Source organism: Equus quagga, chromosome 20 (genome assembly GCF_021613505.1).
Source record: "Equus quagga isolate Etosha38 chromosome 20, UCLA_HA_Equagga_1.0, whole genome shotgun sequence".
Classification (NCBI taxonomy): domain Eukaryota; kingdom Metazoa; phylum Chordata; class Mammalia; order Perissodactyla; family Equidae; genus Equus; species Equus quagga.
In genome coordinates this window covers 22,623,030-22,646,540 of record NC_060286.1, presented here as the reverse complement: position 1 = coordinate 22,646,540, position 23,511 = coordinate 22,623,030, and the positions used below count along the sequence as shown (strand labels likewise).

At 37.6% G+C, this 23,511-nt stretch overlaps 1 protein-coding gene across 1 annotated transcript in view; it reads right to left on the bottom strand.

Annotated features, from left to right (window-relative positions):
- NRXN3 (neurexin 3) overlaps positions 1–23,511 on the bottom strand; it is a 1,439,365-nt gene that overhangs the window by 750,215 nt on the left and 665,639 nt on the right. Inside the window, exon 15 of the mRNA XM_046647541.1 lies at positions 15,179–15,298. Within this exon, the coding sequence (XP_046503497.1) occupies positions 15,179–15,298 (120 nt within the window). The remainder of the gene's footprint in view (positions 1–15,178; positions 15,299–23,511) is intronic.

Below are 23,511 nucleotides of genomic sequence, written 5' to 3'. Positions count from 1 at the left end.
GTGTGTCCTAGAAGACTTGAAATGGGAAAATGACGTTTGGAGATAAATCCTGGGAAGTCTTAATTGCTGTCCTAGAGAGATTTGAGGTGTTTAAACATAAAAATATTTATTAATAAAGGCTTACATCAACTAGCTCCTACCAGGTGAATGTTAATTAGCACAGTGGAGAATAGGATATCCTTGAACAGAAGAGAGAATGGTTAGAGTTTAGGGCCAAAGCTTGGATAGCCATGAAAAAGAATGCATTGAGGGCATTGCTAAGGTAAGAGGATTTGCAGCACAGCCAACTGCCAAGTGCCTGACTTTCTCTAACCATGAGGCAGCAGCCAAGAAACTAAACGGAGGAATTTACTTGGCATTCAGGTAGTGAGTGGCCAGATCATGAGGCAAGGGCTCTAGAGCATTAGTGGGCACGTCATTCATATTACTGACTAGGAACTCCAGATGGCATATGGAGGCAAGAGAAGCCTTTGAGACCATGGAGAGTAGAAGGTAGACTCTGGAGGCATAAGTGGGGAGAGAAGCGAAACTTAGGAAGCAGTTAACAGCAAGGGAAATTCTCTTTGTTAGATGGCCAGCCTTTTGAGGAAGTCAGGTTATTTAAAAAACCATAACATGAAAATTGAAGTCACCAAGGATAATGCAAAGGAAGGAATGAGACGAAGGCAATGAGCAAGGAACTCAGTTTATACTGTTCTTCACATCTCGAAGGTCAGTAGATGCTGCTGATGAGGATAGGAGAAAATAGCATAAGACATGTGGACCTTAAAAGAAGAGGTATCATGGAACAATGACTGTGAACTGTGCTCTGATCCCAGGAATAAAAGGATCAGAAAAAAATTATCCTTCACTGAAAGAGATTTCAAGTGATGTTATATCAATGCAGGATATCGAGATTTTAGTTATAGATTTTATTAAGGCATAGATGCTGAAGCTATAAAGGAGTTTGTTCACATTAAGAAAGTACATATGATATAATGGTGTGCCCATGTGATGGCAATTACTTAATAATTTGTGGTCTACTACTTACTTGGCATCAAATATTTGTCATCAGAAATAAAAACTATTTATATAAACACATTTCTACTATACAGAGACTCGGAGGTGAATAAATCACACTTTCCTCTAATTAATAAACTGAATACAAAGAGAAAATAATTCCCATGTGACTACACTTTAAAGTGAATGTAAATCTCCATCATCTAAACATTCTAACCAAATTCTTAAAACACTTGTCAGAAACCACTAGAGTCTGGAAGTACAAATTCCTTACATAGTTATTCTTAGAAGTGGCAGCACTTAAGATGGCAGAAATTTCTCTTTCAGATATCCACACATTAAGCAGTCACACTCATCATATTTTCTTTCCTCAAATACTATCAGCTTCATAGGTTCCAAAAAGCTAACAGCATTCTGCTCATTGAAACTGATTATCAAAACCACCATGATTAAGATTTTGATCTAATCCCCTAGTGTTCAGCAGCAGAGCTCATTATGGAGGACTCCAGGTAACGGGTATGTAATAATGTCACTGAGACATGGCTTCTTATTCAGTTAAACTCCACTGGAGATCAATATGCAGCCATCTTCCTAGGGCAGGCAATAATTAGCACATTAGGCTGCTCGGATAATAAACCAGGGAGGCCATAGTTCCCTGTGTTTTTCTGTCAAGAGTGAATAGGGAAGAAGAAGTTGGCCATGGGTTTTCCACTACTTGGCCTCATGTTCAAAGTAAAAGTATATAAGTATCAAAGTTGGTTTGGCCTGGCCTTAGAGCCTCAGACTCAAAGAGTTTCGAAGTGTTTACCGAGGAGAGGTGACTATAAAATCATCTATTGTAAACAGTCCATTGTGAAAGCTAAAGTAGGTTATACTTTAGTGCTGTAAATGAGCTGGTTTAAAAAGAGTTACAATCTACAATATTAAGATTATGTATTGAGATTTCTGGTAATAACAGAGGCTGCAAATTTTGCAGTTTTGTTCCCTCAGTCTTATAAGTGATGAGAATCAAAGATTCACTGGCCAACAATTCTCTCTTCTAGGAAAGAACCAAAAATAGGACACAAGATTACTAAAGGTACCAGAATTCTTCAGTGTGCTCCTGGGAGCCTGTGCAAGTACTGGCCTAAAAAATCAGGATACTTACAGCAAAGGTAAATTAGAACCTACAAAACATCAGTGATATTTGAATAATCTAATCCTATCAACCCTACCACCCACAGCCACGCAAGACACAGTGAACTTCTACTCTAGAGGAAACTATAGTCACCACAAAATAGACAAATTGGTTCTCTAGGAAATAGGGTAAATTTATAACAAAAGTGGTAATTCTTCCTGTTTTATTTATTGGTGACATTCTTCTTTAACAGAAAGTTTACATTTTCAACTTAAGCTGCTACCTGGAACCTTACAAAAACTCTTTCCTAATTCCAACACTGTTTTACATCTGTTACTTCTAATCCTGTTAACAAAACTGGGACTTTTGCAAAGTACATATTGTGAGGTGGTGGATTAATTGCCAAAGGCCACCTGGTTAGGAAGGAAAGGAGGCAGATCTGAACCCACCTTTTATTCTCAAGTCCATACTAATCCCCCTTTAGCAGCTGGGCCATGCTGTATCTCAGTTCTGAATATAAATGCCATAGAACTTTGGAGAAGAGATCAATATGGATGAAAGTGGTTAGAGAAAACTCAAGGAGTTTTGGACCCTAAAGACTGTATAGGATTTGAAAAGCTAGGAGAAGGGGAGGGAAGCCTTTCAGCAGGGAGAAACTAGACAGCGAGGGCACGGAAGCATAATGATCACAGAGTATGCTAGTGACACTGAGAACACTGGCCTTATTAGAGGGCACACAAGCCATAAATATTAAAGAAAACTTGGTTCAAGAGACAGATTTTAAAAAGCAGATTGTTGAACACCTTGGAAACCAAAAGTAGGATTTAGACTACAACAAGAGGAGGCCATTGAAGGCTCGTGAGCAGAGGAGTGATAAGACAAAAATGGTGTTCTGGGAAGATTAATCTGGAACTGGTACACAGGAAGGATTTCAGAAATAAAATCAGGGAGGCCAACAACGGGGAGCTCAAAGACTGCCAAGGGAAGCAGCAGGGAGAATCATTTTTAACACACCCTATGTTGCCCAGTTGATTTTCCCAACCATGGCTTCAAGAGTTTCAACTTACCACTCCTTTCAGCCTTGCTCTATGTCTGAAGAATCTGCCACCCAAACATTCCATGTGACAAGAGATGCAGCTTTAGGAAATACAGACACAATCAAATATTACCTAGGAAACCAAATATAACTAAATGCAAAATGTTACCCCACACTGGGAAATAGCTGTGAGATTTCGTTATAGCTGGTTTACTGTTCATTAAACTTTATATAATAGGAAAATATGCTAAATTAATCCAAATGCAAATTAAATAAGTTAGATGTTGGAAATACATGTGGTGCGTTGTGGGGATTGGAATAAAGCCTCTACCAACACGAACAGTTTGTTTGGCTAAACTCGCTTGTTTTAATACATTCTTTCCCATTTCCTCCGTTCTCAGGATTTTTCATGAGTCAGGGACAACAGACATGTGTGATGATATGTGTGTTGAACTGTAGGCCCTTTTCCAAAGGCCCCCCAGTGTCAGGGCACTGATGTGAGCTTTAACTAGATGATATGCTTGAGTGCCAGCATGAGGGAGCCATATGGGAATTTTAGGTAGGGAGAGGAAAAAGAAAGATTATTCTTCAGGATAAATATATCCCAGATGACATCTCTCTGCTTAAATTCTTTTTCAGAGATAAAATTATGCCCCAAATATTGAGTATTCGTATGGGGTGAAGTGGCTTTCTGCCAAATATCCTCAAAGGCAGGCAGCTACCTGATCTATGACCCATCTAGACACATTACTTTACAATGACAGAAATACACAACTTGCCAACTGACTGAGTTGCAACCAAGAGCTCACACAGCACTCTGTAAGACACAGAAACAAAAGTATTTGGGTACATAAATTGTTTCAGAACAATTGGAGAAAATCCTAAAGGAAATTTGTATTTATTTATAACATGTATATATGCACGTGTACTTATTTTTCTTTATATAAACATGTATTTGGTTTTACTCATATAAGGATATCTGGGTACAACTGCAATTTTAGATTTAGTTGACAGCTGATTACAAAAGCATACAGTAAATTTACTAGGAAGTAATGCCTGAGTCAGATGCTATTGTTTCCTATCAATACTCCTGAGAGTGGTTGCAAAGAATTTACTAGATTCGGCTGAATTCTCTTGCAGAGACAAAACTTTTGTAACCAGGATATACAAAAATCAAGAAATCTTTGTGTGTTATGTTTTTCAGTATACAGTGCATCTAAGTTCTTTGTAATATGGTACTACCTTGCGTCAACATAAAACTCAGAAGAAATTTATGAATGATGCAAAAGCAAAAGAGTTCTACTGTCTCAATAGACCTCTAGAGTACTAGACTCTTGCAAGAAATTTCATCACGTGAAATAAACCACAACGTCTCTGAAAGTTGATGCCACAGAAAAACCTGGGACCCAAGAGGCTCCTTTCCCATTTACATCATAAGGTCCTTTTCTCTCCAACTATAATACACTACAAAACCATTTTACTTGTAGGTAGATGTGTCTATGTATAACTGCTCAGAAACTGCAAGGCTTTCTGTGAGAAAGGATAAGGGCAAGAGAGAAAAAAAATGAAAACATCTTGACATTTCCATTTTTCATCTGAAGAAGAAAATTGTATGCTGGGATGCTCATTATAATTTCTGCATGTCTAAAACATTCCTTCTGGCAAGAAAACATCTAGCCCTGGTAGAAATGCTATTCATTTCATGAACAGAACACTAGGACTTTTGCACAACTCAGACTTTGAAAATATGCAAGGCTCAGTCATTTCCCCAACAGATATATTTTGAATATCTATTATGTGCTTGACACCGTGCATATTCTGAAACAAGGTCATATAAACAATTGGTAAAAGGATGCATGTTTTTTCTATTTCCTTATACTTTAATGCATTTTCCAGATTTTCAACAGTGAGCCTGTACAATCTTAATTATCAAAAAAACTCAGTTAAAACTAAAAAGCATCAATAATGCAAGGTCCCATCATTCTTTTCATAGACATGCATCAAAATCATAAGTGCATACCTGCATCTAAAGATTAAAATAAATACAGTCAGTGCCCAAAACACTCCCTGGCATAGAAACACCTCCACGTTCCTGAAGTCTCCAAATTTTTGTTTGAAAACATTTCTTAATTTCATTTGGCAAAGAGACATGGATCAGGCGGCAAAGATCCACAGGATAAAGGTAGGTGAGAAAACAAACTATAATTCTAGGTAAAGAACATAAAAGCCACTGGTTGTAAGAGCCAAATCAATCCTGTACCCACTGAGCTTAATCAAGCATTATCAGAGGGACTGAAGGGAAAAAGCAATGGGGACCTCAGAATAGAAAATCAGATGAAGAAACGCTTGATGGAGACACATTTGCAGGTATTTAACTAACTGTGCAGCTTCTTTGGCTGCAGAAGGCTCTTTGACTGCAAACAACCTACAACTAGAGCTGAAGGACTCCTCCCCCACCACTGCCCCCAAAAAACCAGGTTCTAGAATATTCTATACTGCCAGGGCTGTTCCAGGACTAATGCAAAGCCTCAAATCATGCCTAGAGGATGTGGCTTAGAGCATAGCCCATTATGTTATATTGTCATCCCTCCCACCCTTACTCCGCCAGTCTCAAAGTATACAGGTAGAGTCAGGTAAGAAGAAACAGGTCGATGTCTACTTCCAACCTAGATAGAGTATTAGAGTTTGGATCCATGATCGACCTGGAACAACCAGGAAAAAGACAGCAAATGTGAAACAATGGATTGCAAGACATTGGACATCAAGCAAAGAAGGAGAGTGATTCCTGAGAGGGAGAAGACAAACAAGGTGAGCCCTAAGATTATCCCTGCTTACTGCCTTAGGAGAATGTCTGCACAATGGAGCAGGGAGAGGGATCCCAGGTGGAGCCCAACAGCCTCCTTCAAATGAGAAGATGGAGCTGAGAGTCAGGAGAGAGCAAAGCAGTTAGAATGCACAGTGATACAGACGGATCTTAAACACATTCTGTGGAGCTGGAGAAAACAGAAATAAAAGATGGCATACTGTATGATTCTATTTACACATATTCAACAACAGGCAAAACTCATGTATGCTGATACGAATTCAAACAGTAGCAACCTGAGAAAAGAGAAGGACTAACCAGAAGGGGCACAAGGAAAGCCTCTGGAGGATGAAATTGTCCTTTACCTTAACTGGGGTGTTAACGCCCCCTCCAAAAGTAAGTTATGGGGAAAACAAAGGGGGAAGGAACCAAATTATATTTATTAACTCTATTTTACAAGAGAAGATAAAATAGTTTACATCTTTTTTGCTTTTACATGTAAGAGCAAATAAATGTAGATGGAAATAAATGTAGGAAATTACGTCTGTATTGAAAAATACATTAAAATTGTACCTGTATATGACTAACAAGGTAATATAAAATTATCTTTTATGAACCAATAGGCTCTCAGTGGATTATTGCCATCACCATCAATAAGTAACTAGCCAAGCACATGAGAAATAAATGGGCTATCATTAAACATAAGCAATAAAAGTGGTCTACACATATAGCATGCTGAAGATTGCTGAAATGAAATTAGTGAGGCCACAGATTCCAACAACTCATAATAATCCCTGACAAGCTACAAGACCCTAAATTGTGGAGACTATTTCTCCTTGAACCTTAGGTCCAAATGTGAACTGGAATTTGCAGAAACTAATGTTTTACCTTTGAGTTCCAGCTCATTTTTGCGGGAGATTGTGCAAAACAAAAGCTGCAAGCAGTCCTGGCTCTTGTTGAATCTGTTTGATATTGCATGTGTATTAATGTCAGCAATACAGCAGATTTTGGGTACAAAATCATCCCTTCTTGATATCAGGAGAACTTAGAAGTAAGAAGAGTGATTCCAGTGGGCAAGAAACTAAAACCTGCATCTATGAAACTGCTCCAGAGACTACTAGAAACTTCATCCTTGCACTCAGAAAACTCTGTGTTTAATTGCTATCCCCTGACCTCCTTTCAGCTACGTTGAATATCTGTGGGCCCAGGAATAAAAAACAGATGCAGAGAAATAACTTCAGGCATTAATTTTGGCGCTTCCCACTCATGAATGCTTCTTTTGTGTCTGTCTTACCTTCTGGATCTTGCCTACTATGGTCCAGGCTGCTCCTCGGAGCCTCACTGACTTCTCTGGTCTCAGCTTATTCCTGCCTGGACCTGCCAAACTGCAAAATGACACTTGCTTGAAGGAACTTCTGATCTTGTTACCTTAGCAGACCAGTCCTAATGATGCCGTTATTTAAAACGAATGAAGTAAAATGTGAAAAATATCCACCCCCCCCCACAATAATATGGACACTGGAAATTACAGTGTAATTGATGCAATAAAAGCAGTAAAGCTCTGTGGCTAATTTGAGTCTAAATCTCTATGTGGTCAGACGAGTTTTCATTAAGAAGCTTTCCTCGAGGCAATCAGAAGACGGCAGTCAAGAGCCGAGACTTTGTGGTCAGACAAATATAACTCTCAATCTTTGTCCCCCGACTTAATAGTTTTGTGATCTTGAACAAACACTTGACTTCTCCGTGTCTCGGTTTTTTTCCTCTGTGAAACTGGTATCATAAAAGTATTTACTTTTGAGGGTCATTTAAATGACAAAATGACATCATGAATTCAGCACAGTGATTGGCACACAGGTAAATGGTTAAAAAATAAAAGGTAATTGTGTATGAGAGAGGTATTCAAGGCAAAAAAGTAGTTGATATTAAATAGATCATAATACTATTAGTAGAAATTATCCAAAACTTAGAAAAAAGGCTAGAAAAGAGCCATGTTCCTTTCGGTATCCACAGGGACACTGTTTAACATATCCACCCATATCTTTAGGAGATCTACCTGTGTTTGACATTGATACTTACTATTAACTGGGGCCCACACTCTGTGACAATGTGAGATGACACATTAACCTCTAGATTTTTGTTCAGTATAGATAGAATGTTCAGTAGAAAAGATAACACCAGAGGTTAAAGGCTTTTTGCCCTATGAGACATTCATCAGTTTTATATTTATATTTAACATAAATTTGTATTTTAATATTCTTTTTAATGCCTAGAAATATCCAGTTCTTCAAATATTCTTTTACCATCTTGTTGCTTACACTTTCACCATCTTGTTGTTTGCCTAATTAAGGAGTTAAATAAATTTGGCACACATTCATTCTATATTTATATGAGTTGTGTTTTGAACTTTACGAAAATTATAATTGCATGAGTCATGTTTTTAACTTTTTGAAAATTACATCGAAGAGTAGTCAATAGTTCTGTAGGGGCTATTATAGGTCGTGTCTTAAATTACGAATTCAATTTATCTTTACAACATTCTTATGAGATCGGACCTATAAATAGCTGCATTTTAGAGACACAGAGGAATTAATTAATTTGTCCAAGGTACAATAGCTATTAAGTGATAGAGTCAAGATTTCAAAACAGGCCATACACTTCACATCAATGGTTTCATCCACTAGGCTATATGACATGTATTAGGATTGCAACAAAATAAGAAAGTGGAAATCAAAAGATCTACGTCAACAGAGAATGAAAATGTAAATATTTGGGGACATGGGGGGATATTGTAAGTCTAATTCTAGAATACTTGAAGATATTCTAATTAAATGGCCTCATCTGAGTATTAATACGGAAATATACAAAGTGTTCAGAATTCCAGAATATGATAAAATTAACAACCAAGAACACAGAGCTTCTCTTTTCCAGCCCTACATTCTTATGTAATTTAGTTGTCCGTAAAGACTTGCCCACCTGGAATTTGAAGCACTCTTGTCTAGTAATTAGTGAAGATGTTAAAGTGTTATTATTCTTGTAATTACTAAGGAGAAGCAAATCTGATAACAATGTGAGCTCTCATGTCAAACGGACCTGGGTTCGAGTCCTCACTCAGCTTCTTCCTGAGTGACCTCTGTTTTCTCATTACTAAAATCAGGACAATAGTATATAGTATTTCTTAGGAATTTGGAGATGACTAAAGGGCTTCCATCTTTGTAAAGTTCTTAGTAGAATACCAGGAACATAATAAGGACTTGACAAATGTCAAATATTATTACTTATAATAAAAACTATCCCTACTTCTTTTATTAAGTACCTATCATACTCCTTGTGCTACAACAAAGCTTCTAGAGGCTAAGGGACTATCACAGTGTTAGAGTTGGAATTGGCACTTAAATGATTTGATTCTAAAGCCAATTAACGTAATGAGAATGCCATGATATCTTGTGTAACTTAATGTCATATACATTAACAAATCTATCTTTTAAATATTTGGTGCATTATAAACTTCCAAGATAAATGTCCACCAATGGTTCAATGAAATAAATCAAATTTGGAGGCCTATTAGGTCTACATCCAGAACCCAGCAGTAGATTCAGGGTGGGAGATTCTTCCCCCAAAGAACTGAGTACCGTAATGTACATCCTACTAAAGGAGATCAGGAAATATAATAATGTTTTTTATCCTTTGAAAAATGCGTAGCATGCAATGTTAAACAAAATAAAGCCAAGCACAAATTTTAAACAGTGTGTGATCTTAACCATACAAATGCTTAGAATAAAGACCTGAAGGAAATAGCCAGAACGTTAACAGTGGCCGTCGCATATTTCTCTCTGCGTTGTTAGACTGCTGTCTTTCCTTTCCAACCTTCTTTTATCCAATATTTGCCCATGAAATACTTCCAAATTTTTTAAGACTCACTCGGCAATGAAAACTTTCCTAATAGCAGCAGCTTTTCCTGCTGGAGTGTCAACCCCAGGGACAGCTGACGTCACTCCACTTTATGACTCCTCACTATATACTGTTCATATTTCTACTGAAGCACTTTCCTGTGTATTTTCCCCTACTAGACTGTAATGTCTTTGAGAACAGGACAGTATCTCATTCCTGATCACATCTGAAAATAAGAATAAATAATAAATGATAAAGTGTGTTCGAAGCAGCAAAAACTGTCTTAATAGTCAGCTTCTCAAATATGGCCTATTTGCTGGATAATCAGAGCCTGAAAACAGAGATAGGATATAAACACATAACCGGAAACAAGGATGTATTATAGTCTGTTATCCTTGAAAATTAATGCAATAAAAATAACAACATAGGCTCATAACATATAGGTACACAAAACGGGGTACCTATATGAACCCAAGAGAAGGAATTAGCATACAAACATCTGTCACCTTGTTGATACACTAAGTAATGCATACATTGCTTTTTTTTTCTGAAGCCTGAATGGGAAATGTGTTTTTAACAGATTTAATCAATACATCAACCTACATTAAAAAAAAATAAACCCACACAATAAATAAAAAGCAAAAGGCCAATCAATAGCCAACAGTGAAGCTTAATAGCCACTCCAGCAGAAAACTGGCTCAAAAGGTGCTTCACACTCCACCATCTGCACGATCCACAGCTGCTTGCTATTGATTTGTTGCAAGCAAAGAACATCTATTATCACATACCAGTGTGAACCTAGCAATTTCTCCAACAAGGAGCCTGCAATGTATGACTAGTGATGTAGTGCAGGTAGCTGGATGCTGAGGGTGGACTGAGGACCCACATTCATTCTCTTCTCTTCACTCCATAAAGCCATTATACACACCTGATTTCTGAATCCAGGAACTTGATGTGTGTTAGAGACTTACATGCCGCAGACTGTTCCTCATTCACTTCTCTAGGGCACAGAAGCAATAACGAGACTGCAAAATTGTGTGTAATTTGTATACAAAACAGTTGTCATGAACATGCTCAAAGGTAACTATGGTGATAAGGATGGATATGAGGTGTTCAAAATTGCTATTTTCAAAGTCCCCCCAAATTGCAACTCCTTGTATATGTGTGGGTATGCACAAGTGAGCTGGATTTTGTGCAACATTTTGCAGTGTTGTGAAGGAGAAAAGAACTCAACCATAGGCTGCCTTTGGGGGTGGCATTCCACACAATATGAGAATGGGATTCTGGATTCTCCTGATGGAGTAATGGCTACGACGTACTGAAATTGCCCAGGTTCTCAGGCCTGATGTAAAATACCAATAATAACCTAATATCCAAAATGAATATCCCTATAAGAACCTTTGTAGGGCTCCATTTCTTTTGTTGTTCTTAAAATGTAGCCCCAGCAATGTGTCATTAAGTTGGCATTCAGGCAGTACCCACCCTCTGAGAAGTCAGCCCCCTCTGTTTTGAATTTTTCAGAAGAACAGAAGGTTTCCTTTGGAGAATGTTACTTGTGTGTCCTTCTGTAGATTTGAACTTATTGAACTCAAAAGTGCTTCTGGGATGATTTTTGTCCATTGTTGTTTTAAAACAGCTCTAAAAGTCACCTAAAGGAAACTCTCCATGATTTTTACCATAACATGAAATGGTGGAAACTCCTGTCTTAATACAATTATACTTGTTTCCAATCAGATGATTTTTGTTTTCTATCCAGTATATATGAATTGCTCTTATACAAGGTAATCAGCCACAGAGAATATATGTCATACCTTCATGACCACTGTATCAGCTTTGCATCTATGTTTAGAAGAATGAAACTTAAATTCACCCCCTGCCTCCATCAGCGCATCATGCTTTCACAAAGAATGACAGAATAAAGCTAAAATCATCCAGGCTTAGTGTACCCATACTAAATGAAATACAGTTTTTAAATGTAAACTCTATTCATGGAGGCCATATCTATGTGACAGTACCTCAAAATTGTCAAGCAAATGCCAAATTTGGCAAATAGGCCAGAAAAAATAAGTCATAAGTGACAGAACCAATGCCAGGAGAAGGGAAGAAGATTCCAAAATGCAGACATATCTTTAGGAACTTGAAAGACATCCCCAGATATAATTAACTTTTCTACACATGATGAACTGGGCACTTCATTTTAGAAAATATCATAGCCTAGCCATTTCTCTATTGAACAAGTGTCTATTCTTGCATGTGCAATAATAAATTGAGACGTTTTCATTTCTGCTAATTGAGGATCAGTTTGCTGTCCTGAGAAACAGCTCACGGAAAATGAGAGGTCCTCCCCCCCCAAAAAATGCCTTTTGCCACTAGATTGAATCTCTAATCAATTCACATGGTCTTATGACAGCATTTTAAGAAATATAATTTACTGTATATATATGCAACATTCTTCAGAATATACTATTCCCAAGAATTGGGTAAAGGCCAGATATCCTTGATGATACTCCACTTATAATGCCATGCCCAATTTCTGTTATTTAGGTCAAAAGTAGGTCACTTGTGGCATGTATGTTATCAAAGCAATTACTAATGGCCTCTGTGCTCTTTCACAGAAGACTCAAATCCTGGTTTTCTCTATACTCCTTCCTTCATTCTTCTTCCTTTTCCATTCCATTCACTTACTTTCTCCTTTCTCCTTTCTTTGCATTTCCCCCCACTGCCTTTGCCAACAATAAGCATGAGCTTTGTTTAACTCTATGTGAACACCAAGGGCTAACACTCAAGTCCTGGTGCAAGCTAAACTACCAAGAATTTGCTAACACAGGTAGGCACGTAAAATATCAGACAGGTAACTTCATTTTGATGATGTCTGTGAGATGAAGTAGCAAATTAAAACTCTAAGGGTCAAGGTTGATATAGAAAATAACGACCTATGATGTAAAGTAGTGAGGCTGATTTCCCAGTTGGAACAAACTGACTCTGATGCTAGTTCTAAAGAGAAGTTCTTTCAATGTCAATCATTAGATGCAGAGACATCCATTGTAACAACGTTAAGAAGCCTACCATTTTGATACATTTGGTAGGGTTTCATTAAAAGTTTCTATCCAAACTTTATAATTACATCCTATATATTTGAATTCTATACATTCCTCACATCCGGAAAGTAAAATGTATCTGTTCACATTTCCAAACCGTCATCCAATCCTAGAAGCCCTGGTCTACTCTCCAAGAGGAAGCTAAGCAAGCAGACTCTTTTAGTGATTTTAGCTCAGGGGTCTTCTACAATCAAAAATTCAACTGCATCATTTACAGAATAAAGTGCAAAATAGACCACCCTAAGCCTGGATATCTTAGAAACATTTTTGAAGGATGAGAAGATGCTGCCACAAAAGAAAGCTAATCTTTCCCAATTCTCATCCTAGTACTTCATTGTATATTGACGAATTGTTAAAGACAGATAACACGATAGTCCTCATCCTGGACTGAGACGCAATCTGCTCTTAACAAAATCAGAAACAATCATAGAAAGCTGGAAACCATAAAATCAATCCTAATTGATTTTTAGCAGAAAACAATGCCTGGCTTGGGTGGTAGAAAGGAGCATGTCAGTGAGAGAAAAATACATACATACCTTCTGAAGACTGTGCATATTCACCGCAGTTAGAGTAACTTACCTTTCCACCTGTTCTGTGTGCAGAGTCTCTTTCTGACCATTTTCTACCGAGAGTGGTATGTATGTGTGATATGGAATAAACATGTGAGGATAAAGAAGCATGATGCCACCATTTAGTGAAAAAAGTCTTCCTAGTGAGCCCCATGCAGACAAATTGGAGGGGAAAAAAAAGAGCATATAGCACAATTCCCAAGGTACTCTGGATGGGTCCATAACCTCTTGTTTAAGAGTGGAACAGTATTTCCAAATCATAAATATGGAAACAAGACTTTCAATAGTACTAATTACTTGGAAAGAGCAATCTGATGCCAAAATCTTCTGCAGAGTGTATGTCCTTTGTGTTACAGACATAGAGGCATATGGTTAAGTTTAGATCAATGAATATCAAAGAATTTTCTCTCTATATTACCAGATTCTCCACTTGTTTCTCCTTAGTGTATCTTAAGAGATTGTCAGAGTATATAAAGACAAAAAGCTACGAGAAAAACGGAAAAGAAACTAACAGACTACACACAGGGAAATAAAGTTGAGAAATAAGGAATCAAGGAAAACCAAACACACATGACGGCATTGTAATTGGTGACTGCTCCCACATGGGCAAACTATAGTATGACAGTATTTTCTCAGACAACATCATGTATCTTTTTTATAAAACCAAGAAGCCAACTGACTATGAGTTCAGATTGTAAAACAAACTCCTACATATGAAGGCTGTGTTTAGAAAATCTGAAGGTCAGTAAGGCCCATTCACTAAGTCAGGGATTTTCAACAAATCTCTTTGTAATAGGTATTCAGAAATTTCAAGTGTTTGCTTATCTTTAGAAGTGGCCATGTTAGGAAAATAACATGAGAAGGAAATGAAGAACACAGGTTATAGATTCCCACAGCACTGAAATATTTCCACCATCAGTGCTAGAATCACCTTCATGAAATCAGTCTTTTCCTAGAACTGAAACAGCTGATGTGCCTGAAGCATCCGGTGAACAAAAATAACAACTGGCTTTCTTCCAATATGAAGCAAATGCACAGATATATACATATAAAGATACTTACAAAACGGAAATGTATATATAAATGGAATGACTATATATACATAAACCAAATAGATATCAATAAATTTAGTCAGAGAACATCTCTGCCTTACATTTGAAAGATCTCTGAGAATGCTTTAAACATTTCTAATTGGAAAAAATAATAAACTCTGAACATTTTCATCATTTTGAAGGTCTAAGAAGTTCTCTAAACTCAGACCTTTTGAGAAAATAGCTACATCCCTTAAATATCCTCTAAATTCTAAGCAATGCAAATAGAAGAATCTCAAAATTATTTAAATAATTTAATTAACGGAAAACTCAACTCCTTAGAATAAAAATATTGCCTGAATTGGTTTTTTTTGTTTGTTTGTTTCTCAGTCACAGGTAATCTAACCTAAAGAAAAAATATAAGTAAGCAAAAGGGAAAACATCTAGCGTTGTGGAGAAAGAAATGTCCCTTTGCTCTACTCATAAGAACACTAGTCCTTTACTTTCCAGATTTCTGGAGGAGAAAATTGCTTGTGAACCTTTGAAAAGAGCCATCCATTTACATAACGTCCCTTAAGCTTTCTCCAAACCTCTGAACTCTTTGAAAAAATCCCAAGCATGAAAAGGTTGTACTCACGATCATTACACTGGTTTCCAGAATACGAGGTCATGGAACAATCACAGGTGAATCCTTCCCATTGCTGCATGCAGACGCCCTGGTTGGCACATGAATCTTCCTGGCAGGTAGTACTCGGCCCTAGTAATGCATAAGAAGAGGGGCAGAGAAGAAAAAAAGAGAGAGAGAAGTGTGAAAAATTAATCTGATTCAAAGCAATCACTTGAATTTACTATTCTCATGCCCCAAAACATTCAAAGACACAACCACCAAAAATGTCAACTCTACATCATGCAACAAGAATTCAGTATATACAAAAGACAACAGAAATACACACTTAGCCACAAACTATCAACAGTTACACACAGAAGGGAGAGGGCTGAACACATTGTTCTTTTTTAGGCAGACTTTGCAAAAGAGCTTCATCTCTACCATTCAACTAGAAAGATCTCTCTTCTGGAGCATGGTCTTTCTAAACGCATAATGCTAAAGCAGAAAAATGCATTCCCATGATTCTTATGAATTAAAGCACAAAAGTCCCTAAAGTCTACTTTGTGACACTAAAAAGATGTTTGATGATAATGAGGAGGAGGAAGAGGGTAAGGATATAGCAGCCAACATGTATTGGTGTTTTGTACGTGATAAGCATGGAGTACTAGGCGTTTTGTCTACTTTATCTCATTAAACTCTCCAGTGACTCTAAGAGGTAAGTAATTATGATTACCTCCATTTCACAGATTAAAAAACCAAGCTCAGAGAGGTAAAATAATTTACCCAAGGTCACACATCTGGTAATTAAAAGATCTGAGACCTGAGCTGTTGCCTACATCAGTGGTTCTCGAAGTATAGTCCTTAGACCAGCTTCACCTGGGATGTTGTTAGAAATGCAAATTCTTGGGCTCTACCCCAGACCTACTGAATTAGAAACCTTGATGGGAGGCAGAAATCTGTGTATTCACAAGCTTGCAGGAAATTGTGATGTAGCCTAAAGTTTGCGAACTGGTGGTGCACTGCACCATGCTAACACTATAGGTTTATAGAAGAGTGTACTTGAATGGAGTATGGATATACCACAGGATGCAAAAGAGAATTATTTGAGGTATAGGAAGAAAATATTAGAAATTACACTCATTTTTTAATTCACTCCTTATTATTTCTATATTTGCGTGTCTTTCATATGCAAGTAATCTATAAGCATAATGGTACATGTATATAACAAATAAATAAGTATACCTATCTTGGGGGCTTCCTCAAAATCTTTTGTGAATATGAGCCAGCAATTGAAAAAGTTTGGTGATCTCTGCCTCACAGATTGCCATTAAAGTTTCTCCTTAGGTCTTTAGTCATTCTCTTTTTCACTTCTATCGTTGCCTTAACCTTGGAATTAAAGATAAACCAATACCTCTGAAAATATCTGAGCTAACAGGAAATATCTTAATATTCAGGATAACTCCATGAATTTCCCAGAGAGCTTCAGCAAAGGAGGTGAGCCCCTTGTCTCATCAAATGTATTAGAATCTGATGCAAAAATACCACTTGACAGAGCAAAAACATATTCATTGCAATAAGTGCATATTTCACAAATTCCAAGCTAAGCCTCACTTAGGCACAGAATGTTGAAATGCTAGCATGTGGGGTCCTAAGGATGCATGTTCAAAAGAGAAGCATGACTACAAAGGGTTGACCTTTTGGGTGGCAGGACATTTTATATTTATTCATGAAGGGTGGAAGCAGTACAGACCATCACTCCTAATACAAAGCCACTAGGATATGACATAAGAAAGTTCAAGACAATTCCTAACGCTGGGGGAGCAGCACCGCTGCTGAGTTTCTGGAGCCTCCTATATGCCATGTGGTTCCCCCATGTGGAGATGAAAAGAGGTACATGGTCATGTTCTCAGTGGGTCTTAAACTTGAGCATTGTGTAGTACAAGTTTCATTAACAATGGCAAATCAGGACAGATTCTTTCAAAGGATAAAAGCTTCTGAGAAGTCCACGGGGCTCCCTGACCAAACAGCTCTCAGCAGACAATGGGCTGGTAATTCAATTGTACTCAAGAATCAGAAACACATGGAAGGCTTTCCCTTGAAAGGCAGTAGAACAGCAAAACCCTTGGGAAAACACAATAATTCTCTGCATGTTGATCAAATCCGAAGACAAAGGTTTTTCCATGCCTTTCCCCTCCCTTCTAGCCAAATTTTTAACCATTTTCCAAGGACTAGCTCGAATGCCTCCCCCATGTGAAATCTTCGCCAGTAGCTTCAAACAGTTCTCCTACTTCTTAGAGACCATGGCATTTATTATCTGCATCATTAACATTTACGTATGATAAAATTCAATGTAATGCTTTATGTACATTGCACTGTCCTCTGCTTATATAATCCTCTAATTGTTTCATGTGTTTTTACTATTTATCCCCAAAAGACTGAGTGCTGCTTGCTGTTAGAAACCATGTAATATGCCTTGGTTATGTCCTTGCTGCACTAAGTGAACTGTGCCAGATGCAGAGAAAGGGTTTCAGTAAATGTTGAGCCGATCTCAATCATAGCCCCATGATTTCCCGCCTGTGGCCCCCTGATATTTCCAAAACCCGAGCGTGGGAGAACTTCTGTGCTCTGCAAAGGAAGCAATCTGTCCCATTTGTCAAAGGTTGGTCAGGAATCTAACACAGAGGGAATTACCAGTTATTTCCAAATTCCACAGAATTTGTTTTACATGCTTTAAGGGGTGAGTGTCATGCAGAATCAGATAATCCTCAGATTGACGACATTGTAATTATCTAAGAACAGGAATCATTTCAGTGACAGCCATGAGAACCTTCAATGACTTCTCCATCCATCAGAGACTAAATTTGTACCTCCTTTTGAGGCTGAGGTCCTAGGGCTCCTGCCTCCTTCTCCAGCTTCATTTCCTCCTACTTAACACCAACTCACAATGCTCCAGCCATCCCTTCCTCCTCTCAGTTCCTCTCTAGCACAATCATGCTCACAGTGTGGGCCCCAAATCAGCAACACATGTATCACTGAGCTTGTGAGAAGCACAGACCTACCGAATGGGGACAGGGCTCAGAAATCAAGCCATCTGGGTGGTTCTGAGGCCTGCTCACATTCCAGAACCTCTGCTCTAACAGTTCATGGCCATCCCTACCCTCAAGATCCTTTGCTCTTATTGGCCCATGTCCTGAAATGTCCTTCCTATAGATTTCCAAATGACTGGTTCATTGTTTTCTTTAAGTTTCAGCTTAAAATGGGCTTTCTTTAGACTATACTATTTAAGGTAGTCCCCACCAGCATTTCATTTGCTCTCCATCAAGTCTCCCTGTTTATTTAGTTCACAACAATTACATGGTCTGTATCTAAGTTATTTATTAAATTCTTTATTGTCCATCTCATCTTACTGGAATATAAGCCCTTTGTGGCAGAAGTCTTACCTGTTTTGCTCACCTTTATGTCTCTAATTTCTGATAAAATATTTGGTATAAAGTAAGGGTGCAGAAAATATTATTGCATGAAAGAAAGAACAAAGGAACCAAAAAAATAAAGAAATAAAGTTGTTCTTTTGTGACTTAAAGCCAAGTGGTTTTCCTAACTAACAATTTACTCATAGAATTTACCAGTATCAGCTCAGAGAAGCAATTTTCTACTTGCAATCAAACTTTTATGGGGGGGGGGGGGGGTGGTGGTGGTGGTATTTAATTGACCACATTTCCTCCTCTGACTTAACTAATAGACTCATTCCATCTCACTAGATGTTGAGACAAGGATTCTTTTGTGTCTCCAGTGCCCAGGAACAGTACGCAAAAATCATGTTGGATGAATGCGAGTTTGGACTAGACTCTAAAATACTTTCTAGATGATAATATAATCTCTTATTCTTACCTCAAACTATTTAAGTACATCCTTTCCTGAATAGATTAGATCTTATATCTGTCTCTATTTCTGATAGATAGCAATGACTCCAAAATTTAAAAAAATAGAAATTAGAGAAACATACCTAATGCCCTGGAAAAAAAAAAAAAGAAAAGCTTCAACAATACCTCTAACTGAACATCCATTGTTATACGATGATCTGATACAAATAAGAGAGAGGATCTAACAACGACAGAACAACAAGGGGCTTACAAGCACGTACTACGGGCAGGCACTGCACTAAGTGTGTTTTAGATGTTAATCCAATTAATCTTCAGAAACACCTGATGAGGCAATTATAAATAAAAGTATTAAAGAATCAGAAAAACAGGAATGATTTTCACATGGAAGACGTCCAGAACTTCAAAAATAACAGAATTTTTTGACTGTTGATCTAGTTGGAAGGCAAGGATTTCAGAAAAGTAAACTGAGTCACAGAACAGGTAGTTGTTTTGCAAGATTCCACAGGTAACGTGCAGCAGAGTGCAGTCTCAAACCCAAGCTGACTAACTACACAGCTGATCCACCTACCCTCTGTGGATGTGGGTAAGCCAGAGGGGTGTGTACGTGTGTGTGCCTATGTGTATGTGTGTGTGTGTTGCCATTGGATTAATAGGAACAACTTAAAGTATTTCTGACCTACAAGCAAGAAAGATGACAGTCTAACGTAAGAATGAGTTTTATTCTACAAGAAAAATTTTCAAATGCCATTTCAGTTCAAAATTCAATGAAGAATAAAGAGGACGATCTGGTTTTGTCCAATTATATAAACAAAAATCTGTATCAAATGCATATGTTTATAAGCATAACAGAAATTCCTAGGGACTCAATAACAATGATTTTATCTAAAACATTCTTCCAATTCAACCTAATATTCCAGACATTCCTTAAGATAACATAAACCTTTGGAATTATGTATTTAGAAAGCTTTATTATATTATTAATAGCTTAAAACTGCACTAAGCCTTTATGGGAATAGTACACTACTTCTGTATTTGCTGTGTAGTCAATCCTCACTAAAATAGTCATACATCCTTTTGAGAAAAGATGATGACTTTTCTTTGTATAGGACAAAAAGTGACAAGGTGACAGAAGTAAACATGAAAAGACTAAATAAGTTGTCAGTGATGTTAGTACTTTGGTTTCTAACTCCCAGTTCTGTTTGTTTTCACTGGAAAGCATCACAGTGTGTCTTTTTTTTTTTTTAATTTGTTTTTTCAGATGATAACTTTGATGGCTGCCACAAATTTCCCATCATTCTACTTGAATTTGGGATTGTTTTTCTCTTTAAGAACTGTCCCTGACAGTCATTTCATGCCTGTTACAGCTAAAATCTACCTTTGTAGTACATGCAAACTGATTCCGGCAACTCCTCTTCACGGTCTAGAAAATCAAAAGTTGACAGAGTGTCTTTTATCACTTGCAGGTCCTTGAGACAGAAGTGCTACCTGAAGCACAGGACACTTGTATCAGAGTGTATTTCCCTCTGTTGTTGCCCAAGAAGGACATAACTAAACCTATGCCTCAAACATACCAATTTAAAATGGATAAATATTTCTAAACCAGCCCCAGCTGGTATTGGCCATATGGGGGAGGTGAGCTTGGTGACGGGGGGAGGCTAGGGGTGATAAACTTGGTCTGGTTCCCAACATCCATTTATCCTAAAGGCCCAAGGCTGGTAGCCTAGTTGTAGTCACCAGATGGAGCTGGTTTAACAATATTCATCATCTTTAATCTCAAAGCATGAAGTGTTTGTCAAAGGGCTAAGAATCTATGAGTGAAATCTGAATGTGAAGCATCATTGTAGTAGAACTTTGAGCCGACTAAAGAATTTGCCTACCCCATACAAAACACACCTGCCACGGGAAGGAGCCTTATGAGAGTTGCCATGAATTGTCTCAGGAGAGCTCACTTTCCACCTGTAATTTTATTTTCCATTCCTGATAAGTGCATAAACCTTTCCACTTTTACATTTTTAAATTTATGTTGTTTCTAGAGGAAGAATGAGTGAGCAATAATTGAGTGGGAAGGGGGAAAAATAAAGAATAGAAAAAGGAAGATGAATATACCTAGACATATGATGTATTCGTGTATATGTATGTACGTATATGTGTATATGTGTGAAAGACCCTTACAAGCTTCCTGAGCAATCTGTAGTCTCTACTGCTAAAACATAAGAATTAAAGTGGGGAGGCTTCAGGGAGGGTATTCGTGACATTAGGGATAGCCTACTTACTTAAGCTGCATATATGTCTTGGTCTCTTCAGCAAAGCTACTCTTATAGCTCTTATGTTTAGATTGTTGGGTCCTCTTGGCTTTTCTGAAGACAGTCATTTACAGACAACATAAGATCATCCCTTTTAATCGGCAGAAACCCAATGCATTTCTATTTAATTTTAAAATAAGAAAGCAATGATCCCTAAGTGTGTCAAGTGTCTTTCTTCATATAGAGCTAAGTATTGAATGCTCTAGTTCCCATTTTACAGAAGATTAAGCAACGCCAGATAACAGGACCCTAAATGTTATTATAAAATTTCATTGGCAGAAAGACCTAAGAGCAACTATGTTCCCAAGATCTTCTTACTTCTTTGTCTTGAAGGCAAGATCTCTGCCTTGCTAATGATCAGAAAGGTATAGAAATTGCTCTTACCAAGCACATTCAGGTGTCTATGGTTTTTTCTTCTCAAATGAGTATTCAGAAAACTCATTCAGTTAGGATGATGAGTGAAAAAGACTAACAATAAAATCCAGCATGTGGGGAAGTTTCAATAATACCCCTATTCATCTCAATCACTTCAGCCCTCTCATCATACATTGGGTATAAACTAAACTAAATCAAGATGGGTAAAGGAAATGGTCGAAACCAAGATGCCCTCATGAGGTCTGTATTTCCAATCGCCTTTGATTGGTCCTATGCTGGTAAACATTTAAAAACCAAAACTCCAAGAAAAAAAAATAACAAAACCTGATCTGTAACATTGTTGTAACTTGATTTCTGTAGTGTAAAATTATTCCCACCACAGCCAATTTCAAGCTAATAGATGTTACATGATGTCAACCAGCTTGCAATATTCCTGAAAACTCCTGTGCTGGTACCAGTTCCAGCACAGCACTGCCCTTGATTGTCAATGAACTGCAAAGTATAATTACACTTTGTGAGTAAAGCAATGTACCCACGTGATATTTCCATGAAAACGGAGAGGTAGAAGCCAATGCCTGCCCCTGATCGGGTATTTGTAAAGGTGAAAGAATGGCTGGCATAAAACCTTCTTATTCAATCCACCCTATTTTCAGAGGGTGCCTGTGTCATAAAGGTCAAATGATTAGATCATTCCTTCTTTTTAAAATCATGACCAGGCCCTCAAAAGTTGATGTTGCTTCAGAATATGTAAACTGAGGCCTCATTGTCTGCATTTCTTTCTTTTCTAAGCACTGATGTAGCAGCCTACTGGGTAGGACAGTGTATTTTTTAAAAAAGAAAGAGTTTCAAAGGCCAGCCTCAACAAAAAGATGGGTAATTTAAAATACTTGGCTTTAATAAAATTATGCAAATATCTAGAACTTAGTGAAATAGTATTGATATGAAGACCATCTACAATAAAGTTATCTCGGAGGACATCTCAGATACTCTCTGGTGATCTGTGTACTGTTTCTCTTTGGAAATAGGCAAATCCATTCACATCACATGGCATAGCAGGGAAAAGGTCACAGGCTTTAAAATCCAGCTTTGTCGCTAACTAGCAAAGTGACCTTGGGCTAGCTACCTAAACTCTCTGAACCTCAGTTTCCTCATCTATATAACGGAGATAGAAATTGTTACTACCTCACATGGTGTGAGGATTAAATGAGATAACATACGCAAAGTCTATAAAGTCATCCATGAAATGAAGATAATGATATCTACCATTCAAGGTCATGGTCATAACGGACATACAAAATGCCAAGTCTTTGGGATGTGCCTACACTATGTAGACCCTCAATAAAGGCTATTAACAATTTTGTTGGGAAGGAAAAATCAATTTCTCTCCACCCATTTTACTTGGGTGTGTAGTTGGTCAGGAGTTAAGAAACAATACATATTAAAGTAGTAAGTCATAATTACACAGTTCTCTTATGAGAAACCTCTGTCATGCAATGTTGAGGGACAAGACACAGGAATGATTGTGGGAAGTTCCATTTAATTCCTGTCTCTCTTATTGTTTCCCATAATGCAAACCATTTTTGAGGAACTGATTTCTATTAGGTCAAATGCCACATTTTATTTCATAAAATACAATAGAGAATGTGATAGTGCCCTTATTTTTGGAGAAAATGAAGTGGGGAACTATATTCCTCACAGTAAAGAAAGTTGGAGAATCAAAATCCCCTTTATCTACTAGAAGTGTTTGACTTATGCCAACTCTCAACTAAAATGACTTGAAAGAATCTTCAGGGTTTTGGTTTTT